The sequence below is a fragment of the Dipodomys spectabilis genome, unplaced genomic scaffold, assembly GCF_019054845.1.
Source record: "Dipodomys spectabilis isolate Male_0828 unplaced genomic scaffold, ASM1905484v1 ptg000147l, whole genome shotgun sequence".
Classification (NCBI taxonomy): Eukaryota; Metazoa; Chordata; class Mammalia; order Rodentia; family Heteromyidae; genus Dipodomys; species Dipodomys spectabilis.
In genome coordinates, this window is record NW_024870824.1 from 1,351,812 (window position 1) to 1,363,996 (window position 12,185).

General features: G+C 37.5%; 1 protein-coding gene across 1 annotated transcript in view; it reads right to left on the bottom strand.

Moving 5' to 3' along the window:
- The window catches only part of Fbxl17 (F-box and leucine rich repeat protein 17), a 460,085-nt gene that overhangs the window by 442,259 nt on the left and 5,641 nt on the right, over nt 1-12,185 (bottom strand). Inside the window, exons 2-3 of the mRNA XM_042691962.1 lie at nt 7,640-7,762; nt 5,181-5,438 (exon numbers count right to left, since the gene is read on the bottom strand). Coding sequence (XP_042547896.1) covers nt 5,181-5,438; nt 7,640-7,762 — 381 coding nt within the window. The remainder of the gene's footprint in view (nt 1-5,180; nt 5,439-7,639; nt 7,763-12,185) is intronic.

Consider the following 12,185-nt stretch of genomic DNA (forward strand, 5'->3'; position numbering starts at 1 on the left):
AAAAACTGGAAATGGCACTGTGGCTCAAGTGGTAGAGCACTAGCCTTGAACAAAAATATGGTCAGGGACAGCACTCAGCCCCGGAGTTCAAGCTCCACAACCAACAAAAAAAAAAAAGAAAAAGTGAACTTGAAAAAAAAAAGTAGCTTGATTGAAGAGTACAAGTAGAGCAGGTATAAGGTCCAAATTTGGTACACAGACAAAAAAAAAAAAGGAAAGAAGAGGATTTGAATTAGTTATAAACATACATAACTTTTTTTTTTTTTTTTTTTTTTTTTTTTTTTTTGTCGGTCGTGGGGCTTGAACTCTGGGCCTGGGCGCTGTCCCTCAGCTCTTCAGCTCAAGGCGAGCGCTCTACCACTTGAGCTACAGCGCCACTTCCAGTTTTCTGGTGGTTTATTGGAGATAGGAGTCTCACAGTCTCTCCTGCCCGGGCTGGCTTTGAACCGCGATCCTCAGATCTCAGCCTCCTGAGTAGCTAGGATTACAGGCATGAGCCACCAGCGCCTGGCTAAACATACATAACTTTATAGACAGAGAGTAGTGCAAGAAAAGGTATCAGGGATAAATGAGATGCACATGATAAAGGGGACAATACCTCAAAATCTATATAATCTATAACATGTACACATCTAAACATTAAGTGTCAAAATATCTAAAATAAAACCCGATTACACTACAAAGGGAAAAAACTGAATCTACTGTTACATTTGGAGATTTTAATATCCTTCTATCAGAAATGAAGAGATCTAGCAGAAAAATGAAAAAATAAAAAAATGATAAGGAAGCCAAGTGCCAGTGGCTCACACCTGTAATTCTAGCTACGCAAGAGGCTGAGATCTAAGGATCGAGGTTCAAAGCCAGCCCGGGCAAGAACGTCCGAGAAACTCTTATCTCCAATAAACCACTCAGAAAACCCAAAGTGGTGCTCTGGCTCAAGTGGTAGAGTGCTAGCCTTGAACTGAATTGCTCAGGGACAGCACCCAGGCCCAGAGTTCAAGACCCATGACTGACAAAAAAAAAAAAAAAAAAGCAATAAGGATAGTCTGGAACTAGTGGCTCATTCATGCAATCATAGAAGGATGAGATCTGAGAATTATTTCAGGATAATCTCATCTCCAATTTACCAGGATGTGGAAGTATGGCTCAAGCAGTACAGCACCACCAGCACTGAGTGAAAAAAGTGACAGCATGAGAGGTCCTAAGATCAAGGCTCAGTATACACACGCACACATACATACACAAGGAACATAACTGAAATCAACATACCAGCACATCAACTGGATATATAATAACATCTATAGACTATTTCACTGGTCGGTATCAAAATATACACTGTTCTTGGAACATTCATGAAGACAGACTACATTCTAGGCCATAAAATCTAAGTTAACAAATTTAAAAAATATCATAAAATGTCTGCTCTCAGATCATAATGGAATTAAACTAGAAATCAGTAATTGAATGATCAGTAGGAAAATCCCAACATGTGTCTAAATAACATACAGATCAAAGAAACCTCTCGAGAAATTTTTAAATTATTTTCAACTAAAAATGAAAGTACAATAGGTCATAATCTGTAGAATAAGTCAAAAAATAGTGTTTAGAGGAAAATTTTATCTTGGATAATATTATAAATAAAACTGATTTCCATTCTTATTTAGGTTGTTCACTGATTTTTTTTTTAAATACAGCTGATTTTTTTTCATCATGGATCTATACTACAAATGTTTAAACAGGTAAAACTGTTCCAAAGATTTTTCTTAATTCATTTAAGTTTTTATATAAAAGTACACCATCTGGGAGCTGGGAATGTGGCTTAGTTGTAGAGTGCTTGTCTAGCATGCATGAACCCTGGGTTGAATTCCTCAGTAACACATACCCAGAAAAAGCCAAAAGTGGCACTATGGCTCAAGTGGTAGAGTGCTAGCCTTGAGCAAAAGAAGCTCAGGGACAGCGCGTAAGCCCTGAGTTCAAGCCCAAGACCAACAACAGCAAAAAAAAAAGTATGCCATCCCATCCACAAATAAAGATGATTTTACCTCTTTTTTTTCCCATCTGCCAAAGTACTTCAGTTTGAAATAGAGCACACTACATAAGAGACATGCCAAAAGTAAGCATTTTTCTCTTGTTCCCAAAGGAAAATTTTCCATTATTCATTACAAAGTATATCAGATAGAGGTTTGAACATGATCCTGACTGTATTGAGGACTTATCAGGATAATTTGTCAGAGAGGGGTTTTGAATTTCTCCAAATACTTCTACTCCAATTAAGATGTTTCTGTGGATATTTTTTTTCATTCCGGCACATATGTTATTGTGGTATCTTACACTGATTATTGTATATTGAACCACCTTAAATTCATGGGATAAGTCAAACCAAGTCATAACATATAATCCCTTCAATAAGCTGCTAAATTCAGTCTTCTATCAATTTTATTAATCATTTACATTGCTTGGCTGGCTGGCTGGCTGTCCCACTAGACAGTTTGTTGTGCTGTCCTGTCTGGCTTTAAAAGTACAATTTTAAAAAAATTTTTTAAATTAAAAATAAATAAATAAAAGTCCAATTAAGGCTAGCCAGGTGCCAGCTAAGATGTGAGCACTGAGTTTCAAAGCCAGCCCAGGTAGAAAAGTCCATGAACTCTTATCTCCAATTACAAAAAAAAAAAAATTAATTTAATTTAAATATATATATATATTTATTTAAAAAGTAGAGAACAAGCCTTGGCAAGTAGCCAAGCCCTGAGTTCAAGCACTGCTAATGGCACCCAAAAAAAGGATAGTAATGGTAACCTCAGAGTAAGTAAGTAAGTAATGTCTCTAACATTTGGAAAGAATTTAAGAGGTGTTTCTGATTCTTTTTTAGATGTCTGGCAAAACACACTAGTGAATTATTTGATCCTTGACTTTTATTTCTTCAGAAGATTGTAATGTTTATTCATATTTTCTAATTCTTGAGCTACATTTAGGTTTTGATTTCCAGAAATTTGTCCATTTAATCCAGGCTGCCCTGCATTAAATAACTGTTATATGGTTATTCAAAGTTTGCTCAATCTTTAATATTTCTGTAAATCAATAGTGATGTCTTATTCTTGTTAATTGTATAGTGTTTTGAGTTTTTAATCTCTTTTCCTCAGCCTATTTACAAGTGTATCCCTTTTGTTGTTCTTTTCAAAGTTTATAGTCTTAGCTGCATTAGCTTTTTCTACAATTACCTGTTCTCTATTTTGTTTAACACTGATCAGTATTATTTCCTTCCTTCTGCCACTTGCAGACTTAGCTTGTTCTTCATCCTCAAGTTCCCTCAGCTATACGTAGGTTAGTGATTTCAGCAGACCATAAATTTGAATATGCAGTATGTTCATTTTCACTCATCTCAAAGTATTTTCCAGTTTCTCTGTGATCTCATAAATGGTCCACTGGTTATAAGAATATATGGTTTCATTTTTCTATTCTCCAGTTTTTCTGACCATCATGGCATGATGATAGGACAGCTACTTGTAAGCTACACTAATTATCCTAATTTTAATTTAATAATGAAAAAAAACCCTTTCCAAGAATTTACATTGTTAAGCCTCAGGAGATGTCTCACTATAATATATTGTACAAAGCAACTTTGAGGTTTTTCATTTTGCCCTATTAATGTCTCTTGTTTTTCGTCATAAATAAATTTTAAGTTAGGTTAATTAGATATATGAGTATCTATAGCAGCATCTCAAGTAACACTTAGATGTTAAAAGAGACAAATAAAATAATGTGCAAATAAAATGCACTCGGTTCCCTTCTGCATCAGGATCCTGGGTTCTATACTAGAAATGCGGGCTGCTATCTTCTCAACTATTGCCAAGCTGGGAAGAGGGTATAATACAGGGTAGTAAAAAATTCACAATGCATCATTCCTCCCACTTTTTAATTGTCCTTTTACTGGTTCAATCTTTCTTCAATGGCTATAACCCTTTGACTATTTTCTAGAGTTGTGGCAAAGTTGAATATAATAATTATGGCTTGATTTTCAGTGTCTGGACCAGGTTTTTTTCTGCTTCAACCTTGTGCTCATATACTCTAGATATTTGTTTTCAAGAGTTGAGAACTCATACCACAACCAAAAGCCAATGGCTCAAAGCTGTAATTCTAATTTCTCAGAAGGCTGAGGCCTAGAGCCAACCCCAGGCAGAAAAGGCCATGTGAGTCCATCTCGAATTAACCAACAAAATTCTGGATTAGAAATGTGGTTCAAGTAGTAAAGAACAGGCTGTAAGCAAGAAAACTGTGAGCATGAGGCTGTGAGTTCAAGCCACAATGCTGGAAAAAAAATTTTAATAGCCAAATGCTAGTGGGTCACTATTCAAAGCACTGAGAGCTGAGAATCATGGTTCAGAAGCCAGCCAGCGGTGGAAAAGTCCATGAGACTCTTACATCCAATTAACCACCAAAAAGCTGGAAGTAGAACTGTGGCTTAAGTTTTAGACCATTAGCCTTGATCAAAAGAGTTCAAGGACAATGCCCAGGCCCTGAGTTCAAGACCAGCACCAAAATAATAATATTCTTTTTCACAAAGTTACTTGGAACACAATCACCAATCTGCTCAACTGATGTCTGCTTATTCACTGTTACATGAAGATTTTATGCAACAACACACTTAATCCAGTTCTTGATAAATATATAGACCTTAAAAAAGATGCTTTGGCTGGGAAGGTGGCTCAGTAGTGCCTTGCATGCATGAGGCCCTGGGTTCGATTCCTCAGCACCAAGCAGAAAAAGCCGGAAATGGCTCTGTGGCTCAAGTGGTAGAGTGCCTGAGCTGAAGAGCTGAGAGACAGCGCCCAGGCCCAGAGTTCAGGCCCCAAAACCGACAAAAAAAAAAAAAAAGGCCTTGTATTGATCCAGAAAATACATTGTAACAATGCAAATCTGATGCAAAATTGATTTTTAAAAATCACAAACTTACATAGTAACTGGTCCAGAAGTTTATCCACTTGCTATAAAACACATCAAAGTTAATCTCCTTATTACAAATTTACTTCCAAATCTAAACAAATATTCATTTTTATTATATTCATCATAAAAATGGTAACAGCCTTTAGTTTCTGAGCATATTTAATGCAAAACTTTTCAAAATATTGCTGCAAGAAAGCACTTTGAATGAGCAAAATCATTGTATAAATGCTGAAATTTACCTGTTTGAGTCCTTCATCAGTAAGTTTGTCCTGGTTGCCTACATGTACTTTCTGAAGTAAAGGACAGTGAGAGGCAACCGCAATAATAGATGTGTCAGAAAGCTGTTTACACCTGTAGGCTGTATATCTAAGAAGTCCAGGACACTTAAATGCTAGAACACATACGCCAGTATCAGACATACTTCGACAATCAGAAATGTTGATTTCAATTATATTCTGACTTCTTGATGCAATTTTTTCCAATAATTCATCAGTAACCTACAAAAGAAAAAAGTGATAAATGTAAACCTTTGCTAAAAGTAGAAAGTTAGGTTCTATTATTTTATTAAAGTTTTCCCAATATTCTCTTTGCCATAAAGATCTAAAGTGAGGTAAGTCAAGTCTACATTCCTAACCTCCAGAGGGCCTGTAGAGTAGGTTCTAAAAACTCTTCCAATAATGTAACTGTAATCCCTCTGTACATGACCTTTATAATAACAATTTTTAAAAGGTTTGTTAAAATTTGCAAAAAAGAGATCCAAAGAACTTCTGAGTTGGTTGATAGCACATCAAAAAGGAAAACAAAATTAATATTCAAATCCTTTGTGTAAAAATAAGGAATAAAATATATATGAAAATCAAAATATATAAAGGGATGAAAAGTTGGAATTATGAACTAGGAATAATGAGACTATCTTTCTTTATATTTACTAGAAACAGCATGACCACAGACAGTTGCTTAAAAAGCTAAAATTCCAATATATATATATATATATATATTTTTTTTTTTTTTTTTTTTGGTCAGTCATGGGGCTTGAAATCTGAGCACAGGTGCTGTTCTTCAGCTCTACCACTTGAGCCACAATGCCACTTCTGGTTTTCTGGTGGTTTACTGGAGATAAAGAGTCTCACAGACTTTCCTGCCCAGACTGGCTTGGAACTGTAATCCTCAGATTTTAGCCTCCTGAGTAGCTAGTTTGTTCCATTTAATTTTTTTTTTTTTTTTTTTTTTGTCAGTCATGGGGCCTGAACTCTGGGCCAGGGCGCTGTCCCTCAGCTCTTCAGCTCAAGGCTAGCTCTCTACCACTTGAGCCACAGCGCCACTTCCGGCTTTTTTTTCTTTTTGCTTATGTGGTGCTGAGGAATTGAACCCAGGGCCTCATGCATGCAAGGCAAGCGCTCTACAACTGAACCACCTTCCCAGCCCCTGTCCCTCAGCTCTTTAGCTCAAGGCTGGCACCCTACCACTTTAGCCACAGCACCACTTCCAGTTTTTTTCTGCTTATGTGGTGCTGAGGAATCGAATCCAAGGCTTGTAAGGCAAGCACTCTGCCACTGAGCCACCTTCCCAGACCTCCATTTAATTTTTTTAATTTTTCTCCAGTTCTTACTTTATGTTAGCTCATAATAATCATCTCAGACATCTGAGTACAAAGTGTAGAGTCAATGGATTATTACATACTTACCTTCTTGCCAGCTACAAGTCACAAATGACTTCTCACAATGCTCTTTAGACACAAATTTTATAAACCCACATCAAGTAAATAACAATCATCTAATTGTAATTATCTTAGCATTGAGGAAGAAAAACATCATGTAAAACACTTGTCTAAGTGTTCTAGAACTTGATTAATTTGTTTAAAATACCAGAGATTAAAATTTGCTTGTACAGACAAGAATCAAGTCTGTATACTTATTTCTAAATCTGTACTCAGTGGTATCATATTTAGTTTGAAATTATTTATACTGTAGAAATTGGCAAGTACTATGACATCTTTTTCCATGTGAAAGTTAGTTATTAAACACCAGAAAATACCAAAGAGGAATTTTGAGTAATTTAAGAACTCCAATAAAATTCTATTTTCATAGAATACTTTTATGTATTTCTCATTGGCCACTAAGAATTAAGGTATAAATCTAACAATTACAACAAATCATTGGCAATAAACAATACAAATTCTGCCTTTTTTCCTAATTTATACCATATAAACTACTAAACAATCTATCAAACTGTAAAGTTTAAAAAAAATTCTTAGTCTGTTTTATACCTATTTCTTCATGTATGCAAAATAATAGTATCTAATAGCGTTGCTGAGAGGATCAAATAAATTTATACACATAAAGATCTCAGAACAGCACATGGTACAGAAGCAGTGCTATCATTTTGTTATGTCTACTACCATCTTCTACTACAAACTTCCTAACTTCAAAAAGTTCACTGATTTTTAGGATACTGGAAAAAGGGAGGGGAGGGCAAAAGGACTAAGTCAAAGAATATTAAAAAGCAACCCAACATTACCAATCTATACTAGAAACTTTTTCATGAGGAAATACTACAATTAGCCTAAATTAGAAAGAAAGCACAAAACTGTGTATTACAGTCATCTCAACTATCCTGAAAAACAACACAAAAGAAGTTTTAATGATAATCAACATTTTTTTAACTGAATGGGTCAAAATTGTTATATTTTATAACATACCTGCTGACGACTACTAAGATCCAGCTGCTTCCAAAATTGGAAATCTAAACAAAGGTCACGCCAATACTTGCAAACCAATGATGCAGAAAGGCAACGCTCATCCAAGGACAAATTGGAAAATATCTGTGAATAAAAAAGGAACCACACATATGCTAAACATTTTCAAGATATATAAAAAGACTTTTAGTCAAAAAAATTAATTATTTAAAACAGAAACGAGGGCTGGGAAGATGGCTCAGTGGTAGAGCGATTGCCTTGCATGCCTGAGGCCCTGGGTTCAATTCCTCAGCACCACATAAGCAGAAAAAGCTGGAAGTGGTGCTGTGGCTCAAGCGGTAGAGCACTAGTCTTGAGCTGAAGAGCTGAGGGACAGCACCCAGGCCCAGAGTTCAGGCCCCATGACCAACATAAACAAACAAACAAACAAACAAATCAGAAATGATGTTAAATACAAGTGGGCATTATTAGGAAAGTAAGCATCATCAAAAGACTGCCTAAAGAGGAAATATGGTTAGAATCTAAGAACATGCACTGATGTTATGCTTTGTGCAGGGAGAGAAATAAGTCTTTTCTTAATTAAAAATAAGTTAAAAAATAAAATGAAAACTCAAAGAAATTGCCCTTTCTTGATCAAAACACTGTAAGTTCTAGGAATAAAATATCACTTCTTCAATCTGAATAACAGGATCTCTAGACTCCATCCCAGCCCAGCTAATATATTTAATGGTAAAATGCTGAACATTTGGGTTGGGGATGTAGCTCAAGTGGTAGAGTGCCAGCCAATGAGTGAAAGGTATCAGATACTGATTTTGAATCCAGATCTCAGAAAAAAAAAAAAAAAGAAGACTGAAAATTATTCCCAAATAGTACTCTCCTATCTTGCATATTAGACAAATATGTACTTCTATGTAATATACTGGAAATTATGGCCAAAGATATCTGGAAAGGAAAAAAGAGTTATCTGGGTTAGCAAGTTAACAATTTAAAATGCTATGTTGAAAAATGAACTTTATAACTTTCAGGGGCGGGGGGGGGGGGGGGGGAGTGGGAGTGTAGTAGTGGAGATAGGAGGGCAGGAATGGTAGGGGAAAAACAAAGGAGGCAACAATGCTTGATAAGAAAGATACTTATTACCTTGCTCATGTAATGGTAACCTCTCTGTACGGTATTTTCACAATAAAAAACTGATTAAAAAAAAAAAAGTAATGTACTCATTGCCTGACCTATGAAATGGTCACTCCTCTATATAACACCTTAATAATAACAATAAAATTATATTCCAAAAAAAAGTTTATTACTTCCACGTACTGGTGGCTCATACCTGTAATCCTAGCTACTCAGTAGGCTGAGATCTGAGGATCATGGTTCAAAGCCAGCCCGGACAGTAAAGTCTGTGAGACTCTTATCTCCAATTAACCAATTAACCACCAGAAAACCAGATGTGGTGCTATGGCTGAAGTGGTAAAGCGCTAGCCTTGAACTGCAGAGCTCAGGGTCAGCACCCAGGTAGTTTATTAGAGGTAAGACTCTCATGGACTTCCTATCCTGGCTGGCTTCACTGGGATCTTCACATCTCAGACTCCTGAGTAGCTAGGATTTCAGGCATGAGCCACAGGTGTCCCACAATAGTTGATTTTTTGGGGGGGGGGGTCCGGTTGTGGGCCCTGAACTCTGGGCCTGGACACTGTACCTCAGCTCTTCAGCTCAAGGCTAGCGTTCTATCACTTGAGCCACAGTGCCACTTCCGGCTTTTTTTCTTTTTGCTTATGTGGTGCTGAGGAATCGAACTCAGGGCCTCAGGCATGCAAGGCAAGCACTCTAACACTGAGCCACCTTCCCAGCCCCCATAGTTGATTTTACACAAAGAAAATCCTGGAGAATAAACACAACAATATACTTCAGAGCTGATAAGCAAATTATTTTTACATACTAGTAGTGAATTTGAACAAAATTAAAAATTAATTTCCACTTACAATACCATCAAAAGTAGAAACTTTTTGTTTCTTTAGTGAAATTCTATATTTAAATTCTCATAATAGATTTTTTTTGTTTGTTTTGTTGGTTTGCCAGTCCTGGGGCTTGAATTCAGGACCTGGGAACTGTCCCTGAGCTTCTTTTGCTAAAGGCTAGCAGAATACCCTTGAGCAATAACGCCACTTGTGGCTTTTTCTGTTTACATATTACTCAGGAATCAAACCCTGGGTTTTATGCATGCTAGGCAAGCACATTCCCAGCCCCCCATCATAGTCTTTGTAAGGATTTGAATAATGTTTTATTTCACTCTTTTAATAGTTAAAGTCTTTGTTAAGTATAATATCTGAGCCCAGTTGAATCAGTTTCTATTAACTGTTTTCTTTTCTTTCCATATAGATCACATTTTTCTATATCTCTATAAACATCTCAAAAAAATTTGTTAAGCCAGGTGCTGGTAGCTCACATCTATAATCCTAGCTACTCAGGAGGCTAAGATCTGAGAATCTCAGTTCAAAGCCAGCCTGGGCAGGAAAGTCCATGAGACTCTTACTTACCAATAATAATCAGAAAACCAGAAGTGGAGTTTCTGTGGCTGAAAGTGGTAGAGCACTGGCCTTGAACATAACGACTCAGAGGTAACACCTAGGACCTGAGTTCAAGCCACACAACTAACTCTCCATTTTTTTGTTGTTGTTAAAAACTCACATAAGCTGGACGTCAATGGCTCAAGTCTGTAATCCTAGCTACTCAGAAGGCTGAGATCTAAGGATCCGGGTTCAAAACCAGCACAGGAAGGGAAGTCCAGTATTAACCACTCAAAAGCTGTAAGTGGAGGTAGGACTCAAGTGGTAGAGCACTAGCCTTGAGCACAAAAATTCGGGAAAGGCTCCCAAGCCCTGAGTTCAAGCTCCAAGATGTGCATGTGCGCGCGCGCACACACACACACACACACACACACACACACACACACACACACACACACACACACACACACACACACACACACACACACACACACACACACACCTCATATGATATTGCAGCAATTGGCCAGGTGATAATGGTTCACCAGTGCCTATAATCCTAGCGACACAGGAAGGCTGCATCTGAGGTACAGTTTAAATCCAGCCAGGTCAGCCAAATCTGAGAGACTCTAATCATCAATTAAGGTGTTGTTCAAGTGGCAAAACATCAGACTTGAGTGAAAAGCCAAGCCAGAGCAGGAAGCCCTAAATTCAACAAGTAGTGCTTGGGAAATTTTGATTTATTTTTCTAAATGTTAGGCAGGAATATAGCTTGTTGGTAGAGTGCTTGCCTAGTATGCAAGAAGCCTTGGGTTCAATTTCTTAGTACCACATAAACAGAAAAGGGCAGAAGTGGCACTATAGCTCAAGTGGTAGAGCGCTAGGCCTTGAGCACAGAGAGGCTCATGGACAAAGCCCAAGCCCTGAGTTCAAGCCCAAGACTGGAACAAAGATAAAATAAAATAAACCTTTTTTATTCTTAACCTGGCTTTAAACAGGAATCTGTGTTCTTTACAAGGGATCACTGCTGTGGTTTATTTTTTATTCTTTTTATATATTTTAGCCTGGCTTCCTATGGAAGCCATCCTGTACGTGAGTAGTTTTCTGCTAGATTTTTGGCAAAGGTATGATCATGTATCTCCAACCCACTCTACAATCTGCCTATGGTCTACAAAGGGGAAAATCAAGATTTAACCAATTATGTGGGCACGCGTGCGCACAAGTGCACATGCATACGCGTGCACACACACACACATATGTAAGAGCACCACTATTAAGACTTCAACTCAGGGCTGGCACTCTAACACTAATCACTTAAGCCACACTTTTACTTCTGGATTTTTGGTACTTAAATGAAGATAAAAGTCTCTCATGCCAGCAACTGATGGCTCATGCCTATAATCCTAGCTACTCAGGAGGCTGAGATCTGAGAATCATAGTTCAAAACCTGTCCCAGCTGGCTTTGAACTTTTCTTTTTGTTTTGGTGGTCGTGGGGTTTGAACTCTGGGCCTGAGCACTGTCCCTCAGCTCTTTAGCTCAAGGCGAGCACTCTACCACTTGAGCTGCAACGCCACTTCAAGTTTTCTGGTGGTTTATTGATGATGAGTTTCACGGGCTTTCCTGCCCAGGCTGGCTTTGAACCACAATCCTAAGATCTCAGCCTCCTGAGTAGCTAGGATTACAGGAATGAGCCACCAGCACCCAGCGGGCTTTGAACCTTTCATCTCTGATTAACCACTAGAAAACCAGAAGTGGTGCTATGGCTCAAAGTGGTAGAGTACTAGCCTTGGGGCAGTGAGACAGGCAAAAAAAAAAAAAATTCTTAGGAGTATTTGAGCCCTCTTAACAGTATTTAGAAAAGACCTTTATATCTGGAAACACTGAGCTAGGACTTGTCAGGTAGCAGCTAGCCATGAGTGGTGAGGAAATGCAAGAGCACAAAATGGAGAATGAGATCACAATGTCTCAGAAAAAAAAATAATTAAAAAATTAATTAAAATTTCTAACTCACAGGTATCCTCAGCCACGTATAATGGAACTAAGAATT